The following is a 21,392-nucleotide window of genomic DNA, read 5'->3' as shown; positions in this document are numbered from 1 at the left end:
ATAGCAATTTATATGTACATGTGGCGCCATCCTGCTCTGTGACACTGTAACAATCACTAGTGCTGGACCAACGTTATCTCAGGAGACTCTGCCTTTAAGAGCTGCATCTAATAATTGCATGTTCTCAAGCCAATTTCATTTGAGAAAAAAATATGTTAAAACCACTATATCAAGGGAAGGTTTGACCTTTGATTAACATCAGATAATAAATTAACAATGTATTACTGTTAGTAAGATCAAAACAGGAGAGTCACTATGGTGAGGTAATTGAATTTTTGTGAGCTATTACAGGCAATGATTTCAACCCCACTGACACACGAGGGGAGATAGATTTGTTGTTATTATTCTTTTACCAATGGAAAAGTATTTTGGGATGAATTGCTACTGATAACAGCGAAGTTCTCCTTTGCACTGAGTGATGTGTCTGACATCTTACCAAAGGACTGTTTTATGGAAGTCTTCATACAATCCCTTAGGTGAATGTATCTAACAGAATAGCCAATTGAGCTTATTAAGCTTGATAAGTGATGAAAGCTGTGGTAATGTTGTATTTCATTGTTGTGATATGCAGCGGTTTTATGAGTATCACAGGAAGAGACGGAATAGGATGTGCGCAGTTCTGATTCCCAAAACTTTCCTTCGAGATGCAACTCAAGCTCCTCTGTCGTCGTTTTCGGGTAAGCAGATTCTTTAGTGCACGTTTGGCATGTTTGATAGAGGGAATTGCCTCTTTTTAAATTGACCAAAGAACACCCACATTTTCGGGATAAACACGAGGAATGGCCGGCTCTTGGATTTCAGTGGCTTTATATCTCATTGCATTGAGCAGTCATGAGATGATCCCTCATCTAACCATGATCAACAATGGGATACAATATATCGAACTGTTGAATCAATTTGATACATCATCTTCATGTAATTCGTTACAGATGTCAGATAGATCGCTAACTTAATAAAAAGATTGATGATTGTTGCTCTGCGAAGATGTTCTCTAAAACTACCCGATAACTCTTTGAGAGAGTTTCAGTCAATTTGCATGAAGTACATTGAAAACTAGTCCTCTGACACCGTCTATGTCATCACACCCAATAACTTTGAAGAAGTATCACTTGGCTTGATTGCACATTGAGGAACATGGCCGTGACATCATCACCTTCAGTAGACCAAATAACTCTAATAGAGATCAAGTCGTCATTATCCTTGTGTCTACAATAACTGATTTAACAACACCACGCTGATGGACAAAAAAATAGTGTCATTATCCATATGGATCAGTGGACTTGTCAATCAAAGGTGATGCTTCTTAATCTTTTGGTGATTACCATCATTACTGTTTCCTCATATCAGTCTCCAGACTCTGTCGCACAATGGGTGAGGCAGTGACTCAATAAAGCATTCCGAGACACACTGTGAATAGGAGAGACATCAAGCCCTTCGATCTTAGACTTAGCCGTCAAAGAGAGAGCTGATTAGATTGATTTTCAGATATGAGCTTGGTCCTGATGAGACAATATGGCTGCCATGATTCCTCCTCCCATGCAGTTTTCCTTCCATCGTCAATTCGCCAGTTGGAAGTGTGACTCATGTACAGAGCTGGCATCTCATGATTTCTTAGGATCCTTTTCCTTCTGTTTGAGGGTTACAGTTAGTGGAACTCCAAAGTTTCAAGTACCAACATACATAAAATTCACCCCTGCACAGAATGAAGTCAAATGCAAAATTTTCAGGGAAAACGTCCGTCTTTCATCATTCTTTTTCCATTTAATACACCATCATGGTCGTATTGGAAGTCTTTCTTACTCTCTTCATTGCAAAATCTTTTGGGGAAATGTCCATCTTTGTATCGATTTGTAGCATGGTTAATATTTCGTTTGAAATTTAAATCTTTTCCCATACTACACCTTCAAGGTTCTATCGGAAGTCTTTCTTACTCTCGTTATTGACTTGCTTCCTTCTCAGAGAAATTGGTGATCAGTGCTTTTGAGATGGAATGTCTGGCCACGGACGCCAGCATTCCAAGTGTTTTCGGTAGCCTCCATGGTGTTTCTTGATTGGTAAACCTATTGGAACAAAGCTTGTTATTGTGTCCTTCCCGCATCGGGAGCCAAATTATCATAGAGAAATTGGCATGCAGCCCTTGTCGAGATTATTTCTTGATAAAGTGATTTGGTGATTGGCTGTTAATGAGGTATCGAAAGTGGGGTGAAAATGGCCCTGGGGTGAAGTTGCCCCAAATCTTATTTGGGTCAAACTGTGATATTTTTAGCCCATTGTTATCGTGCCAAATTAGATAGTTTGAAGTAAAAGTAGATAATTAGTGTCATTACTAACGTGACTATCATTTAACATCTCAACACAAGTCATATAACAACCAGGTAGGTTAAATTGCCGTCTCAAATATTTAAAGATTGTGAAAATAGCAGTTCACTCTGATTGCCTTCATCAACAGCCAATAATAAAGGAAAAATTTAGATGTTACGGCCGACAAGTTGACTTTTTCAATGGAATCTTTATGAGAGTGCTTGAACTACTTCTTGGTGTTCTTTAAAAGCTTGGAAGCAATGATATATACTCGTTATATATTCGTTAAGTCTAAATGAGTCACTGTTAGGTAAACTGCCCTAGCTTAGCTGGTATAGTACACGAATACTACTCTAGTTCATGAGAGACCAGAGGGGCTTAACATTATAGCTACTCAATAAATTCATATTCCAATTGCTCACCCGAGTGTTTGTAGCTATATGGTATAACGGCACTTGCAATCATAGAGTTAATGATGTGTTGCACCAACAAATTGATCAGCCCAGCGAGGACGTTGAAGGCGCGAGATGCGATGTGACTCCACTCCTGATGTGACAATTCGCTATCGGATTAGCTTATGATAATGCATAGCGAGCTCAATTGACCAGTGTATGACTGGGTAAAGATTTGCTGATAACTAGTGGCGCAATGTAGCTGGTTTACACTCTGTAGAGCACTGTGTTACGCTACTGTGTCTTCTAATCTTCTTGTCCACCCCAACTACTTATCATTGGTTAACCTGGTCATTGGTTGTAAAAGCTTGTTTTCTTCTCCAAACATGTGAATATCTTGGCGCCACAAAAGATTCAGAGACGGAGTGGTATCAAAGTAGCTTGTAACCTAAGCAATATGAACATTGGAGAATGCCCCAAATGTAACTTTCTACCCATTATGGTGTGATGTGTCACATTTTGTCAGTCTCCTATGACAAATTGCAGATGTCTTGGTTGTTGCTGGTTTCCTGCTTGCGGGCATCACGTGCCAGGCTATGTTCTCTTGGCTGAGACCTGATAATGACAGGTAATACTTAAATGCTGTCGGGAATCCATGAGTTTTCTCCCTCTCCTTTTCATACTGCTTGCAAGACATATGTCTTTGGTTTTTAATGTCATTCTTCCTCTTTTCACAAGCATGGTTCATTCAAGGGTATATGATGTAAAGATTGTTGATGTGCTAGTCTTCATTTGTTTGTCGATGATGTTGGTGGTGTCAAAGATGCAAAGGATGTGGTACATTGTCTCATCGTCCTTTGATCTACGGATGCATGATCTAGGGATGCATGTCGATTGTTAGTTTCTGACTGTGACACCGAGTGTTAACATGGTTATACAATTTCCTGAGGCAGACATTGTCTAACTCTGTGTCAGACATAGTCTAAATATGTAAACCTAATGTGCCCCATGTTGCGCAGTTAAGATCACTGCCCCCACAAGCCCTGAGCGGTCGCTGTTGCTGAATACTAAAGTGGTTCAATAGATTGGAATATATCACTCAGTGTTATTAGCAGGTACCAGTAGCTTGTTTCAGTGCCTCTCCATGCTACTAGGTGATGCTGAATGTCCCTGATCTATTCTGATGGTGACAGGACATGGAGAAAGCTCTCTCCAAGATGCCTACAAGTGGAGAGGTTTGCACAACTTGCTGGAGTATGTTGTTGTTTCTGCTTTCTGGCTTTGAGCAGATTTCCTTTGTGTCAGAAAGTCATGGCTTGTTCCTTTACAGTTGAAACTGCTCGGTGATGTTCTGTGTCTGTTCAGTTGTTCGGCACTCTCATCATGTCCCATCGTAAAGAGGAAAATTCTTTTCAAACTAAAATTCTTTATTATGGAATTCATTAATTGACAAACTTCCTAATCTAGGAATTTCTGCAGTTAATTAATCGGCAGTATCTCTTGAGAAAATCTGATTCTGTGACTGGGATGATGATTAATGAGTCTAAGACAAATGAATTAACAAATCGAAATATTCCAAGTAGCATTGATGAGGCTTTTCAATTGTGCGTGTCCAACCAATACTTGCCAGTGTTGAAGTACCTCAAGTTGCCAAAATAGATTATTTGGCTGATATTGATAGTTTGCAGGATTATCGATTTGTCATTCACTCATCATGGATACATGTGAACTCTATTGTTGATGATTGTGGTGGATTTAGTCTCCAAGTCTTGTGGATAATGGAAGTACATGGTAACACGGTACGTATTGAACTTGCCATTTTTTTAGCAATTTCATTTTTTCCGACCATACGACATACCGGTACAAAATATTGCCATTCTGCTCATGCAACATTGGCATGCACAAAATCTGTAGATTTTAGGATGGTATATTGGTCTTAGATCAGTGAAGCTAGATTATTGAATTATTTAAACCCTTCACATAAACAGTATCAACTCTGAGGCTGTTATGATTATGTCACACGTCAGATCTGGTCATTTCCTTCGACCGGCAACCTATAATGTCTATAATTTCTCCCTGTCACCGTCTTCCTCTATCAATATGTTTGCTGTACCAAGTGTCATCTGTTTCCGCCCAATGAAATTACAATTTCTGGTCAGGTAGTATCATATTTATCTCTCCGGAGATTAATGCTGGCTCCTGTTTAGTTGCACTACAACTTGGAGATACCATTTGGAAGATATTGTCGTGATTTCACCATGTCCTGTAACTTTTTGGTTGAGTTACTTACAAATTTTGATCTAGTTTCCTTTGGAGAAACCTATAAGTTAAAAAAAGGTTTTACCAGCCATTCCCTGCTCACACTTCCATGTAAGTAGTTACAAGATTTTGGGGCATTTCCCCCTATTTTATTCTTGAAAAAAGCAAAGTTAATGTTATAATACTTGGTTGGAAGTATCTTTGCATTGGAAAGACAGTCCAATCCCTAGATGTGCGGATATTGAAATTTTTGTTGACGGATTAATCTATTTTTCTCCTCATTGCGCAGCTTGTTGTAGTGTTATTCCCTGCTTATGATCGACAAGTCATTTCCTCCATGTCACCATGCCGCAATTTGGCATTTGCCAATATTGCCCAGGTGTGAGTAGAAAATAAGCTGCTTGGTCTTGGAATAGACAGTTTTGAGAGAAATGTGTAGGGGACTTCACTGAAAGTCAGTGGGGGATTTGCTACCAAGGACATGATACGTCTTCGGCAAGTTTCTGTTCTTCAATTCAATAAATGCAATTTAGTCCTGAAACTGACTCAGATTCCTTTGACTTTGTGCCAATGCTAGGGCAAGTAAAGGACCCCATTCTAGTATTAGAAACATGAGTAACAGAATACTTCTCCAATTGGCTGATGTCAAAGTCACTAGGCCAGTAACCCCAACTTGTAATTTGCATCTAGAGCAAATGCTGGAGGTGAAGCTCAAAAACTCTTTGTATTTCCCATCAACGACTTGTTTGGTGCATCCCAATCATCCTTCCCTTGTGATGAAATCCAGCAGCAATTTACAAAAGCATCCAATATTGCCTCAATGCTTTTAGGGATTTTGATATAAACATTGATCGTAGATTGAAACCGGTGATTATTTCCCAAAACAAAATAAACTTGCCGACAATTCTATCTAACGATGCAGCTATAAACCCTGCAGCAATGTTGGCGTTCTTTTGTGGAGGAAAATCATCGGTGAATATTGGTAGATTGCTTAATCAGCCAGAAAATCATGCTGGATATCTTTGGGGGATACGATAATGACAGAGACGTGATATTTCTGTGGTGTTTGTATTGACTGTTTCTGATTTTGCCCCAAGTTGTCTAAGTACTAGGATGATGATGATGATATTGAACAGTCTAACTTTCTAAACAGCCAAGCCAATCAACCAGAGCTGATTGTAATGTGCCTTCCTTGGTGTAGGCAACACTTCATGGTGCACAAAAATGATGATGATGAACATTCCTTTTTCCACACCCTGAAAAATCTCTTTCTGAAAAAGAACTTGGCTTTTACAAGTTGACTTGTCAACATTTCTGTCATTTCCTCCTTGCACTTGAGGTGGAATGGCCTGCATGCCAACAATGTTGATAATGATGATCATGGTGAGCCTGGCTTTGCACTTTGACTTCTAATTACCAGAAACAAACCCTCCAACTGCAAAAGCAGATGGTAATACCCCCTTACTGATGCAGGCAGTCAACACTCCTGTCATTTCCTCTAATCACTGAAGCTAGCTCACCAAATGGAAATGAAGTGGACAGCATCAGATGAGTCGGTCATCGAGACTTGATAGTCCATTAGCGGTTGTGTAGTTACAACTCGGTGTAAGGTCTTCTGAGACGATATGTTAGATGAAAATAGTGGACAGGAGTGATGTTGGTCAATGCTTTACTTCCCTGTAGAGAGGAGCGCTCCGTTTGCAGTAATTGATATGTATTAGAGTGTTACCCTGATGACTTGGAGTGTTACCCTGATGAATGGATACCTCCATGCAATGGTGACTTTGTGTCTTCAGAGATTAATGGCCCCGATCATCACTGGTTTCGATTTTATATTGAGAAAGAGGATATTCCCACTTCTTTGCTTCGCTCAGTTGTCACAAACGGTCAAAGATTGTTGATGCTGGGATCAACATTCAACATTATTATCAAGAGGTTGTTGTTCTTATATCTATTTCCAAACATTCGTTTGCACTTTCCTCTCCAACTCCAGTGAACCAGTCGCAAAGTGCTATCTACGGGGATCAAACTGTTTGATTACCATAAAGTACAATTTCAATTTCGATGAAAATTGCTTTCGAACTATATTGACGTCTCCATTGCCATTAGCAATTGAGGTAAATTGCTTGAGAGTTGTAAGGGCAGGTGGTTTCAGGTCGTCTAATGGGTTTTGAAAAACTTCTTGAGATGTGTGCTTTTCTGAGTTCTGTTGTGTAACTTGGCTACTGGCAGTCCTTGCTGAATTCTGTTGTCTAACTCGGTCAATGGCAAGACGATAAGATCATTGATCAGAACTGAATATCGAAATTTTGTCTGGCAAGAAAGAAGCCAGTGAAACAGGGAGGAGTCCTCTCTGAATCATCAGTGTCATTGGTACACAGCAGAACTGCTATATTCTAGCCTGATATGTCGTGTAACAGGCCACAGGTGTTTGGATCTTGTGTCAGTAATGCCAGCCTCAAGAATCTGATAGCTATTTTAGCCAATCTGATACCAGGTATTGATCCAGTTGACGTGTGGCTAATTTGGGTTACATTGGTTTTAGAGAATGATATATGATTGTTGGATTGGTTGTGTGGATTAGGATGTGGCACCAATCAATTGTGTGACTGATAAGCTGCATTGCCATGAGGAGCAGGAACTCTCAGCTGCGTACACCTGAGTTTGTTAGGATCGTTTAAGGTATTGTGGCGATGTGATGTGAGCGATAGTGGCTGTCCCTGGATATGGAAAGTTTGGAAGTCACACGTACCGCTTAGGATGTTGGAAAGTGTGGGTGTTTAAAAGGACTACATGAGCTCACTAGCTACACAACCTTACCCAGAATAAATATCCTGGGTCCTCCACCCTTTGGGAAAAGCTTCTTTACTTGAAAGCTTCGACATGAGGTGACACCCTGAGTATAGGCTCTTGTATGGGGAATAAATGCAGAACCAGGGATATAGCTCTATATGATAGGTTCTCCACTACCAGTGCAGTTCATGCGGAGCACAGTATATCCAAATGCTAAGGTTCTAGGCTGTATCCAGTTCAAAGGTCTTTTGCAGAGTTGCCCTTTAAGCAAGGACTTTGATTCAATGGAAGGCACTAATATCGTCATAGTATCATTATTACCACAAGCAATTTCTTTTAGGTTTCCAACACAGCCGAAAGATCTAAGTAATAGTATGAACTGGATAACATCGTCTCATAAGCAAGATCAGAGGGGAGGAAATATCACGTCAGTCTTATTTATTTGGTTATGTCTTTCGTATTCCCTAGGTGGGATTAGGGCAAATATTGGGCTCATTGGTAATCAAATTTTGTTGCTTTTGTCTGTTTTATTTTGTAATGGAGACTCAGTACCAATATAGAGTTCTGGTCAGGAGTAACCGCCCTTTCATGCCTTATTGATCTGTTTGTGTCTATGTGGGATTGAGGCAAAGATAATTAGGTTCATTGAGAATTAAATTATTTTGGTATTTTATCTCATCTCCCTCTTCTATTGGAGATTGATCGCTGACAAGAAGTGCTGGTCAGAAGTAACATTCTTGTCATTTGCAGTGTACACTGCAAATCACCACTTGCGCCCCCTGCCTTTCTTGGATTATAATTCAGGATGTGTAATAGGAGAGTGTTCTTTTGAATTAAGAGTGCAGAGCGAGCCATCAAGTCGATATGTCGTGTTCCATTTTGAGAACACGATATGATGATATTGCATACTTCTTTTTCCTTCTTGGTTGGACAGAATCAGTTACAGCTAATGAAGATATGGGATTTACACAATAGTCCACATCATCAAAGCGTTTTTAAACTTGGCAATCTTTTGATTTTTTGTACAAGGATATGTCATGAAAGACGTCAGATGATACGGTCTGCGTATACTTGGATAATAGTGCATATTGGCCCAATACTTCCTGCGATTTTGTGGCATATGGTGATATCAGTGATGCCTCTGGTCTTGGCATGGTAGGAAAGTCCCCATCTCAATATGAGCTCCCAGTCAGGAGGTTTGCCAGGCTCCCAATGTGGCAATAGTCCTTGACTGCATGGCTGCTGTTTATAGTGGCAGTTTTTCTGAGTCAGTCGCCCCGGAAGAAGACCAATCATGAACAACGTATCTGCTAGTTACTGCAGTCATCAAATCGGTGAAAAATCTGAATGTACAGGATGATATTAGGTGTCTGGAAGCATTTACATGTTCACAGGAGATGATGGGCCATTAACAAGTACTAGAAGTAGTTGAGGCAGGTGAGACCATAAACCAGAAATCTGATGGAATCTCATTCAGGAACTCTGTTTCAGCTGCTGGGAGTCTTATCATAGGGAGATCTGTGTATAGATAGAGACATTTGCCAAGACAAGTGATGATGATAGTAAGGTGCCTTACTATAGATAGCGCTGTGAACTCACCAAGATTTGACTGGAAGCAGTTAACAACATTTCACCCCTTGATAAGAAAGAATGTGAAGTTGGTGGCTTATTTTCTTGCCTCTCCCAATGCAAGTCATGCTGTCATTTGGACATCACTACTTTTAATATGAGTACGTAAGTGATTCGTCCAAATTGGCTGAGGCTCCTTTGTACTATAGCCATAACATATGATCCATTGAGCTCAAGCGAGATGATCAGGTTATGCAGTGTTATCAGGCAGCCCTATGCTGATTACTCCCTCAAGTGGACATGTCTCCCATAAGGTATCAGTCGGATATTGGCCAGTCCCATTGTTTGCCACCTCAGTCTCACCAAGATGAGGTTCTTATTGAAATTTGTTGTGGCAGAAGATTGTGTCCTTTGGTGTCTGTCCTATCTCTTCTGTGTGTTTCCAGAATGCAATCGCTAATCCCATGGCCACGTTTGGTCATGTCCGATCATAATTATGTGCAAGGATGCATTCTTAATGGCCATCAATGAAAAATGTCCCATTTACCTGGTAATGAATTCTGTCCTAAAAGTAATATCACCTGACAGGCAGACTTGGGTTGATTGTTTTTTTTGTGCAAAGTACCGCCCAAGCGGGTAAAACGGTAATCGCTGGGCAGGTCAATGCCTTTAGACTCTAGTGTCACTCTGATGACTAAGCCAATCAAATCAATTGGAGCCCAACTGTAGTAATGTACAACAAACATAACAACACTAAAACACACATAGAAAAAGAACAAGTGTTCTAATGAAATGGGACACGTAAAGTACATGCTATTTCCATTTCCAAGTTGTCCTTTTGTGACCCCTGGGTGCTGTAAGGTAGAAGTTATAACCTGTCCTCCTGTATCGATACATTCTTATGAAGGTTTGCCGATAAAGCGCTCATTGAGTTGTCACCATCTATGAATGGATTGGCTGTTTATGTAAGGTTTACAAGCTGCCATTGATCATATGGATCCTGTTTGTGATGAAATGAGACATTGGTGTGGTATTGAACAACGAAATTGCTACTTTTAGCCTGCATTTTAGTAGAAACACGGGCTTCTGTGCCCCTAGAGATACCCTGACAATAATGATTGAGATTTCGATTCTGCATCCAGGTTGTTCTTCCACTAATTGTCTTTGAGGATGTAAAAGCTTCAGAAGTTGATCAGATGGCTGCTGCAGCCACAGATGACTACATTAGATTCTCTGCCTGTCATGTATATCTCATGATTCCAATTTCATTAGAAGAAGTTGGCTTCATCAACTAAATTATGGAAAATCTTGTAAAATATCACGTTAAAGAAACTTCTCTAATCCTAGTAATGTGCTGGTACATCCGCTGTTTCAGTCAATATGAGACGTGTCATGTTGAATACATGGTATCCATAACATATATCACGTTTTGTTTGAAGATTTTTCAATAACAATAAGAGGATTACGTTTTGAATTGAATCGTTTGATTTGTCTTTGCAAAAGTTCTTCAGATTAGCTTTGACCAGACTATTACTGTATAACGCTAAAGCGTAGTTTACAATAGGGATTCAAGCTGCAATGTTTGACTGATTTTTGCAGGAAACTTGATCGCAATGCTAATTTACGTTGTTTGGGAACTGTTATGCAGCCTGCCATTCCTGAACTGGTCAACAGATGGTCTTGTTTCACACTATTTTCTTTACAGAACTATAATGATGTTCAGATGTTTCTAGTCAATATTTTACTTCATCGCTTTCATTCTTCAAAAGCTTCTACGCATTGAATTTTCAGCTTTTACGAGTAAATTTATCAACGCAGCTCTCTTTAAGTTCCAGTGCCTTTCAGATGCAGCGTTAGGAGAAATGATTTACTGTGATACTTTGCCTGCAGAAACAGAGAGGATTTCGCAGCCGAATTTGCCTGGAACTATATCTTTCCTCTAGTCAATAAGATGATTTTGTTTTGTTGTTACAGGATGCAAGGAAAGATCGATTGCAACGGTTCAGCTCATCGTGCCCCTCCTTGGCTGAACAACAGCAGCTGTCTGCCTCACCCGGGCTAATAGCCGGCCCTCTTGAATCAGGTAAGTGGTGTTTTGATGGCCTGCTCGCCTGCCTTTAGTGACCGTGGGCTTAATACTGTTGGCCAGGTTTTGTTTACATCCCACTCCGCAATTTTCCAACAGTAAGCCCGCACCAAGGCCACAGAATGTCCTTGATTCAAGACTATCTTTTACATATGAGGAGAAATCATCCACTTGGTTCCAATTTTATGGTGACCACTGAGAACATCTCTGTCATCTGGTTACATCCTACCTAAAATCAGATTTGCTTGTGCTCAGTAAAACCATTAAGTCAGTTAATCCACATTATTGGATGAAAATTTAGTCAATCCTCGCTCAGCTTTACATCAAGTACGCAGCTCTGGGCAATAGGAATAAGTCACTTGAACATGACTAATGGAATAATGGCCACTGGAATGCCATTAGAATGATACTTATTTGTCCTGAAATCCTTTTACGATGATACTTATCCAGGGACTCCATTAAAAAAGGCGACACCATCATTCTGCTGAAATGCCATAGCATCGAGTTCAAAAGGTTTCCTGGCAAAAACTGTATTTGGCTGTATATGGCAAACACACAAAATTGCGCACCTCTTTATTTCTGAAAAAAATTGAGAATTTTCGTAATTTTTATTTTGGAGGATTACAAAATTATCTTTCAATCAAAAATTATTTCTTTGCATTATCTTTTCGCGAATCAAGGTAACTTGTAAAATCTGTGGCAATGATACATCCGCGAAAGTTTGGTGATTCACAGTCAAGTTGTGATCCTTTTAGGCATCACAAACACATCTTCACATTTGATGGAAGTGTTTTGATTCCTGGTCTTGCCTTGAGCAAGACTGCTGTCTTTGTTTGAATACATCATATTCTTATGTTGCACCTTTGACATTTGACTTAAAGATGTGCCTTTTTTGGATCTCTGCTGTTAAAATCATATCTATATGATTGGAAGAGTGGTTTAATGTATAGTTCGCTGCATTTGTAACAATGGTTATGACATCGTTGATACATAGCTAAGAATAGTACATGGCAATATAGATAAAATGTGTTGTGGTTTTTGCAATCACTTTTAACCTTTTGGTCATGGACAGAATTTGACAACACCACCAAGCATAAAGGCAGGCGAATTTACCCTGGAGGACATGTTTACCGGGTTGGCCAAAGTAGAATTTCAAACAGTGGCATTTGAATCATAAGTTTTGAGAACTTTCACATTGATCTTATAGTTATTTGAATGACATGTTCGAAACAATGTTCAACATTTCTGACAAGTTTCCGGTTCTTCTTTCTCCAGGCTACCATTCCTCCATGCTAAACATTGCTCAGGAACAAGCCGGGAAATACCAGACCAAGGATGCCAACATGCTCGACTATAATCCTCAAGGAATATACAATATTGACTCCTCATCAAGTGCATTGACTTCGAATGTGAAAATATGTATTAACGATGTGACTTTAGACAGTACAGAGGAGGTTTATAATAGTCAGCAAAGTGTTACAGAATTTGACGAATTGGACAAAGTGAAAAAGAAGCACCGGAGGAAAAGTTGGTGCCCACACTCTCAGGGAGGTAACGATACGCGTGGTCATCGAAAAGCCAGCATGTTAGCTGTAATGGGACGAAGGTGAGATGACCTTGAACTTGTGAAGTCGTCTTGTGTTGCTTTCCTTTAAATGATGTGTTGTGACATCACAGTTCTTCCTGAGGGTCTAAATTTTAAACAAATTTGCTGTTTGTTCAAATTTGAAATCAACTTTCATGTCACGAATTGCCGGTAAAGCTACAAAGTTCCTCTGATTACTGACAGCTAGGTATCGCCTTAACGGTAAATTTCACCTATCACCCTCTATATCGCTCTCAGTAATAGCATGATGAACGGTGACATTCTAGATGATGAAACAGCCTAATGCACCAAGAAAAAACTTACCAAATTTCAAAGGATTTAGCAAAAATCTTTTCTGCTTTATGAGCGATGACTGACATTATCTTGCATCTTCAATGACAGTTTTTCCTGGTGCATCAAACTGTTAGTAGACTGTTATGAAATTTGCCCAGTTAAGTTTGTAAAATGTGACATGGTTTTTGAACATAAGTGGAAAAGTAAAGTTTTCTGTACTCTCTTCTCTCTGTTTTCTATTTCTTTTGATATGAGCAAGAAGTGTTGATAGCCACATCATCCTCATTGTGTCCTGCAGCCATTGGGTCATTCAGATGTCCCTGAGCTACGATCAGTCATAAATCTTACAGTTCTCTATTTCAGAGTATGAGGAGCTTAGATCAATTATGAGCTGTCTTCGACACAGCGTGAGTGAACAACGCCTGTAACATCGAGTTCTCTATTTCAGTATGAGTTTAAGCAGCCTTGATAGCAACGATGAGTCTTCATCAACAGAGGAGGAGGATGATGACGACCAATACCACGATGCTCATGAGTTACATCCCCCAGGCGCCATTTCACCCTGTGACCAGTCTCCTGATACACCGTCACCAATCAGTATTGGCCCACCTAAAGGTATGATCCTCTCAGTCTCACCAATCAGTATTGGCCCACCTAAAGGTATGATCCTCACACTGGTCAGTATTGGCAAACCTAAAGGTATGATTCTCACACCAATCAGGATTAGCCCAACTAAAGGTGTGATCCTCAGACCAGTCAATGTTGGCTCACCCAAAGGTATAGTCCTCTAACCAATCAGTATTAGATGGGCTTGAAATTGTCTTTAATGGTAAAAGTTATATCGAAATATCTTGTCTTTTTTCAGCCAACAGTACCCCCTCTGACCCCTCCATACCTCGTCCCTCCAGTGCTATGAACAGTTCAGTCGGAGTTCGATCACTTACTGATGTGCGCTTTGATCTTAACTCAGATGAAAACTCTCAGGTGAGAATGTAAAAAAAATCATCCGCATCTGTTTTATGCAGATGCTTAGGTAAACTGTAAGAAGGCATCTATCTGCTGTGGCTGCTATTCCTGCATCGATAATCTTCAAGAAAGCAGTACTTGCTGCACGAGCACCAGAATTTATGGGCCTGGGACACCACAGTCATGGAAATACTGAGGGGGGAACACATCAGGGCCTCTATCACTAATATCACGCTGCAAAATAGTCCAAAATATTTAACTCCTATCTAATTTCTTAAATGTTGTTATTTTCAGACCAGTCCATCCCCAAAGTTCCGACCAACACCTCATCGATCTCTCTCACCCGACGCCAGCCAATCATCGAAGACCAATCTTGTCCTTCCCGGCTCTGGCAACCTGACCAAGTCGGTTTCAACGCCCTCTATACCATCAGCAAAAGAGGAGGGGAAAGAAGATGGTAAGTTATAGTTGTGAAATGATGTTGATGCAGAATGTAGGATGGGTCACTGAAGCGTGAAATTGTCACCACTGACATCAAATTGAGATAAACAATCCATACAGAAACAAGCAGAGATATGCCCAATTTCCTTAAAGAGACACTGTATGCAGGAGCTTGGTACACTAGGTTAAATTTATACGCAAAGTTGCAGATGTCTCTGCTATGCAACTGTTAGCTTAGCTTAGTCCTCTTTGTCCCTGATGCAGTCCAGTTGCATTCTCAGCACATGGCCTAGCCATCAGAATCACCTCCCCCTGATTTTGCTATGGATACATTCTGGGTAATTCAGCTCGCAACTCAGCCAACTGCAGTTGTGGTGAACATGCACCACTTTTCAATTGACATTTGTGTTAATTTTTCCTTCCTTTTGAAACATCTCGTGGCTTTCCTGAAACTATTTTTAGACATTAAGACGAAGGAGGCACTTCCAAAAAGCGACAAAATGTTTCACGTGGAAAAGTTGATGAAATTTGCCGCTAATAGACAGTAGCGGTTGTCATGGTAACATTCAATTGAATCTGGTGCACCACTTTATCAATAACATTGTAACTAAATGGAATCGTTGGAGTTTTTTGCTCTTCATCGTCACAAAGGTATAATCAGGTACTATGGTATTGCCAGCTTCTATTTTGTCTGAAAGCAATTTGCACTGTTGTGTTTTGCAGGTGGCAACCAGAAAAGTTGATAATTTGATAATGTCTCCTAAAGAAAACACTGTTTTCTGTGTTGCTGAGTTTCAAAAAGATTTCAGTTCGTAGTGTTGTTGTTTTAGTCATTTGGGCAAATTTTAACCTGGATAAATTTGCAGCATGAAATCTTTTGCTATGTCAAACAATCAATATATCTGCCGCTTGTTATTTTAGCGAGTCTGAGTTGAATTTTATCCAAATTGTTTACCTGAAGCTTAAGATAGCCCAGTTGTTACTTTGTCAGTGATGCTTTGACCTCTAGGTATATCTCAAGGTCATTGCCTAATCATCCACCTGAAGCTGTTGTATCTTTGGAACATTACGATTTGAACATGAAAAGATAGGCCAGGAATCCAGAAACTGTTAAAATACTGGGAAAACATTTATATTTCTATCTTAACACATGATATATCCACTGCTATTCAAGTAAACTTTGGGTGGAAAAGAAATATTATGTTCTTGGTGGTAATCGACTACCTGTTCTGGTAACTTTGATATCTTATCGTAATTGGACATGATTCTGTCCAGCTCTTCGATTGGTTCAGCTAGGTATTTCGAGGGGTTGGGCAGATTTCGTACAGATCATTTCTGCTTTGCCGTTCAACAATGGACTTTCTATTTTTCGAATCTTATGGAATAGTTTAGCGTTTTGTGGTCACTCTTTCTCATTCGTGGATTATTTTCATCTAGAAAGGATGTGTTTAGGTAGGCCAGTGTGAACTTCTATTCCAAACATGAAAGATATAGAACCTGAAATTTTGGCTGACGCTGCAGTGAAAATCAGCATCGGGCAGTAGATCCTTGTCTACCCGAGCCCAGCTCAGATTTTGATGGAGAAATGGTTGGTCTCTCTTACAAAATAATATCCAGATAGCTACTGTGGGTTATGCGAGTGACGGGGTTGCCAGAGTTGTCCACAAAATGTGACATGGGTATTAGTCTTGGTGACATATACAATATATCTCTGTTTTATTCCAGATTTGTAATTTTCTATTGCATGAAAAACTGCAAGTGTTTATAGTCAAGTACAATGTAGGTCAAATGAGATATGTTTTGATTGATTGCGTTCTTTGTTAAATTTGGTGTTCATCTCATTCATTGACCAGTGTGATTTGAAATTTTTTTGTTGGTCTTCATTGTGTGATAGTTTATTGATAACAACACACTTTGAAGTGATTTTGCCTTCCAGCATTGAACCTTTCTGAGACATTTATCAAAAGTTGACTGCACACTGATGTCGTTATCTTTCAGCGGGTGAGCAAAGAGTGGCTAATGTAGAGGGATTGCCTCAAGGCAAAACGTAAGTATTGAAACACTCACCAAATCAAGAAGTGTGGCATTCGACTCTTGGTCTCACTCATTAGCAGACCCAAAGCAAATGTACAATAGCCTTCCTAGTGTGTTGGTACTACTGTCAATTTCAGACCATGTGATGATGCTATCTTAAAAAGTAACTGAAAGATGTACAAAAACAACTGAAAAAGCCACAAAAATAACTTGAAGCTGTTGGAAATAGTGCCGGTGCCTCAAAAAGGTGTAGAATGTGCTTAACGTTTCTCTTTTCATTACAGACCTCTCCAACAACCAATTCAGAAGCTGGTTGAAGAGCATGAGTAAGTCCACTTTGTTCTCTAGCATCTCTGGGGTGACGGTTTCTTGCCTTGAATAATTGGTAACTGGTTTGGACTAGCTACTTTGATTTTGAAAACCCAAACTGACCTGCCCAAACTGTCTGTAGCTGTGTGGTCGATAACCAGGGAGTTTTAAGGCGCATGGGTTCTGTTCTGTAAATTGGTGACGGTATACCACTATATTCTTCATAGTAGAGCAACTGCTGTCAAAATTAGTGTGCCCTCAGTTTCCGAATATCGCTTCAGATAAGGATGCAGCTTATAGGTCTGTCATAGTCGGTGCATGGTACTGGTTCATTGAACAGCCAAGTTACTGCCCTATTTGATGTCGATCCATTATCCCCCTATTTGATAAATCTAGACGAATAGACACCAGTAATTCCTCAAAATTAGCTTGTACAGGAGGAAGGTGGGGTTCAGGATGGCAAAAAGAATATTAACACTAAAATGTGTGATAGCTGTGTCAGAAGCCACCTGTGCTGCTATAGGGAATATGTCATTTGGAAAGTGGAAAGTAGGACCTGACCTATCAATTTCAATTTAGAGATTGGCTCACCTCTTGACCCATTGCCTAGTGAGTAATTCATGACCCTCATTTGTCTGTATTGGGTGTGTCAAAATAAAGCAAACAGGCTAGTTTGCTCTGGTTGCCCACATTTGGCTTGCGGGATATGATGCTCTTAGATCTAATTCATCTAGGCTATGTCAATACAATACAATGAAGGATATTGATGTCAGCAGTGTCATCAATCAAATGCTTCAGGGTTACTGTACCATATCCCCCATCATCAATTCCCTAATTTCCTTGCAGTATTAAGCGTCGCCAATCCGAACGATTAGATCGAACCGCTGACGACATCCTCGACGGTGTGTTTCGAACTAATCGTCGGAGGCGGGGGCGTCACATGTCCATGGTAGAATTCTACCCACCACCTCAACATGAGTAAGTCTTGTAGTTTTTAAAAAAACCAGGTTGGCAAAATTCCTGTTTAAGCATTGACTGCATGGGGATGACTATAATACCTCTACAAGGGCTATTTTTGCTTATGTCAAAAACCTATTTTTCCAGATAAGGTTAAGCTCAAAACTGAGCTACTTGACCCATTGTTTGAAAAAAACTGGGACGAGTGCAAGTGACAAAGCCTTTGTTGGATAAAAATGAACTAATTAATTGTTAGCAAAGGTGGTGTTTTTTGTCAATCCGCCAAGGGCCGCCGTACGAAAAGAGAATTTTGCCAACATGAACATATTGGATGGAGCCCAGAGTAGTCACGTTTAAGTTGCTGTCTAGTTTTTACACTTCACCCATATTTTAGTTGCAATACACCAATGTAGTCTGATACACCCATTGTAGCCTGGTGATACACCAATGTAGTCTGATACACCCATTGTAGCCTGGTGATACACCAATGTAGTCTGATACACCCATTGTAGCCTGGTGATACACCAATGCAGTCTGATGATACACCAATTGTAGTCTCATACACCAATGTATAGTTTGAAGCTTTTTATATGATTCGTGACGTCACTTTTCACCCTCAGGTCATGTCATGTCATGTTTTCACAACTTATTTAATAGTTAACACCATGACATTTTGAATCCTATTTCAACCCAGCCTTACATGTTCTTTGACACCTTATTCGGAATTTTCTCAGTGGCATCACCATCTCCTTAATGTCCTCTCCCCAGCTTTTCCTGTGTTGTCCGCATTTTGCATGCACATGTTTTCCACCTTACACAGTCATCATCATGTGGTGTAAGCTAAAAAGGATGTATTCGTATCATGTTGAACTATCATAATTTGTTTGACCTTTAAACTATCATAAGTTTGCTATCATGATTTCTTTCTTTTTTTGCTAGGGGCATTGTTCAAAGCCATTTGCATTTCCACATTTGTTCTAACGATCATTATTTTGTTTCATCTCTATAATTTTGTTGATGAGGATTTTACTCAGTATGGAAAACCCTTGTATCGAACTTATCTAAAAGTATAGTGAACCACCAATAATTATTTCTTATGGGCGTTTTATTTTTGTGCATGTTATGACGGCGATTACCCTTGTTGTCTATTTGATGATGAGAAACTTAAAAACCCTTTGCTTGCATGGCCCTCAGTACACTGACCAGATCATTGTGTGATAATATCACACATGCGAGGCTGATATCGTCATGTGGGTAAAGAACTTTATTCTGGTCATTGACATATTTGAACCACTTTGAGGCCATGTATCTGGAATCGTTCATTGCAAGAATACTTCAATGTGACACAATTGAAAATTTCCTGGATGTATTTTTAGTCCGAATCACATGAGGAAATATTCCTAAATTTAAAAATGATCAGTTTGTTATTATATTTCAATTTGGTATGCTTTGTTGTTGTTTCAGCTCTGGTCACTTTGAAGACGATGATAGCCTGAAAGAGGGCAAGGGCGAAAAGAAACGAAAATCAAGCGTCTTCTCGAAGCTTGGCAGCTATCGTAAGGATAGGAAGGATAAGGTATGTTACTGAAATTTCGATGTTAGAACTTGACAACATCAAGTGTTATGAGAAATATGACATGTTCATATTACTGATAAAACTATTCACATGGCAAAATGTATACATGGACATGCTTAGTTGGTCCCCATCCTTAAATTCTTTATAAAAAAAGCATGGTTTCCAGGTCCACCTACAGCTAATAATCCATTACAGTAGCTTTTTGACTTTCTGAAAGTATTTTAAAATTAAAATATAAGACATAGATATCTTTTTGTGGAAATGATGTTGCACAATGAATTATCTTGTCATATCTCTTAAGTTTATAGTGATGATGTATTTGCGGCTGGTGACCTAGAGTCACATCCTGTCACTCTGGTAACTTCCTGGAGCAAATACCCTGTACAAAGGCAAATTGCATGCTGTAAACTCAGTAAAAGTATTTCATTCTAATTCCAGAGTCGTGAAAAGGAACAGAAACGAAGTTCCCATCAGTATGTGTCTGTTTCGTTCAGTAATTCCACTTCATGTGATGTGTGTGGGAAATCCATGGCGAATAAAGCTGCTCTTCAATGTGAAAGTGAGTCTCTATTGAAAGTCGAAACACATTCTTATGATTCCTTTTGGGTAAATTTTCTCCGGATGAATGGGGGAGGGATTGTGGTGTCCAAATGTTTGGAGACAAAGATACTGTTTAGTTCGGATAGCAGGTTTCAGTACTGTGTCGTGTTCATGAGGTGCCTTGTCCTGTAGTTCTGTGGGATACATTTTCTGGGACAGGTTCAGAAGACTCAGTGTCACATGTTCCTTTGACTCACTGCCTGAAGCTAAGACGCCGCAAGTAATAATATCTTCATGTTCTCCCTTGGGAACAGAACCTATTGTGTCCATTTTCATAAACGGACCCTTCTGATGCATTAGCTGGAAGAGTCTATGCAGGGAAATCAGATTGATAGGGTTAGTGGAGATATTTTCAGTGACGATGCTCTTCATTTCAGATTGCCTTGTGAATGTCCATGAGAATACATGTAGGGATCAAATATCAGCCTGCACGAAGTTCAAACAATTCAAAGTTTTGCAGAGGCAAGGGGGACCAGGCACAGGGTCAGTTCGCGCCCGCAACGTGGCGGGCAGTTTACCAGGTAAGCCTGTTCATGGTGTCCATTTCCGACATTGCAATGTACACTGATGACACAAATGAAGTGTTAACTTAGACATTTTGAGCGGGGAATTTCCAACATGTCCGAATAACTGGATGAAGACGATATCACTTTCACAGATAAATCATACCTCGGAAGTGAAAGTGTCCAATGTTGAAGTACAGTAATATGTTGTGTTATTTGATTTGATTTGAGTAAATTGACAAACATTTCATCTTGATGTCCGCCCTGCATTTAGATAAATATTTTAAGTTCCATATTGGATATATGCATAAGGTAGATAAGTTGTAAGTTCTTTGGTCTAGGCTGCCACCAACTCCAAAATATTTGGTATGGCACATAACTGGTTCCGATGGAAGTACCAAAATGACCTGTTTGCTTGTTACCTTCGGTGATAAATGTACTGCAGCTATTCAAACAACAAACCATAGAATTTAACTCTTTCTGCAGGATACGCTAGTTTTAACCATAAGCTTCAAGCAAGTAAATGTAAGACAATACGTGGTGGTTTGTTCTATATTCTAATTATTGCGGATAACATTGACAATAACAGCAATAATAAATTGGCATCTAAACTCAAAATAATAGTTTGATTTTAATACAGGGTGCCCCAAAAATGTTCCCTTAGTTTGAAAAATGCCCCTCGTGACCATTCTCAGGGTATTTAAATGGCCACCTGTCTTCAGCTGAA

General features: G+C 39.7%; 1 protein-coding gene across 12 annotated transcripts in view; it reads left to right on the top strand.

The window, feature by feature from the left end:
- The window catches only part of LOC135482452 (A-kinase anchor protein 13-like), a 77,874-nt gene that overhangs the window by 29,112 nt on the left and 27,370 nt on the right, over positions 1-21,392 (top strand). For 11 of the 12 annotated variants that reach the window (XM_064762453.1, XM_064762447.1, XM_064762448.1 and 8 more), the window contains 11 exons: positions 11,289-11,397; positions 12,676-13,006; positions 13,728-13,894; positions 14,145-14,263; positions 14,540-14,702; positions 16,685-16,733; positions 17,005-17,046; positions 17,876-18,007; positions 19,451-19,562; positions 20,001-20,121; positions 20,540-20,683. In XM_064762453.1, the coding sequence (XP_064618523.1) occupies positions 11,289-11,397; positions 12,676-13,006; positions 13,728-13,894; positions 14,145-14,263; positions 14,540-14,702; positions 16,685-16,733; positions 17,005-17,046; positions 17,876-18,007; positions 19,451-19,562; positions 20,001-20,121; positions 20,540-20,683 (1,489 nt within the window). The remainder of the gene's footprint in view (positions 1-11,288; positions 11,398-12,675; positions 13,007-13,727; positions 13,895-14,144; positions 14,264-14,539; positions 14,703-16,684; positions 16,734-17,004; positions 17,047-17,875; positions 18,008-19,450; positions 19,563-20,000; positions 20,122-20,539; positions 20,684-21,392) is intronic. The other variant, XM_064762454.1, reaches the window with a different exon arrangement.

The sequence above is a fragment of the Lineus longissimus genome, chromosome 2 (genome assembly GCF_910592395.1).
Source record: "Lineus longissimus chromosome 2, tnLinLong1.2, whole genome shotgun sequence".
NCBI classification, from domain to species: Eukaryota; Metazoa; Nemertea; class Pilidiophora; order Heteronemertea; family Lineidae; genus Lineus; species Lineus longissimus.
This window is presented reverse-complemented; position numbering and strand designations above follow the sequence as displayed.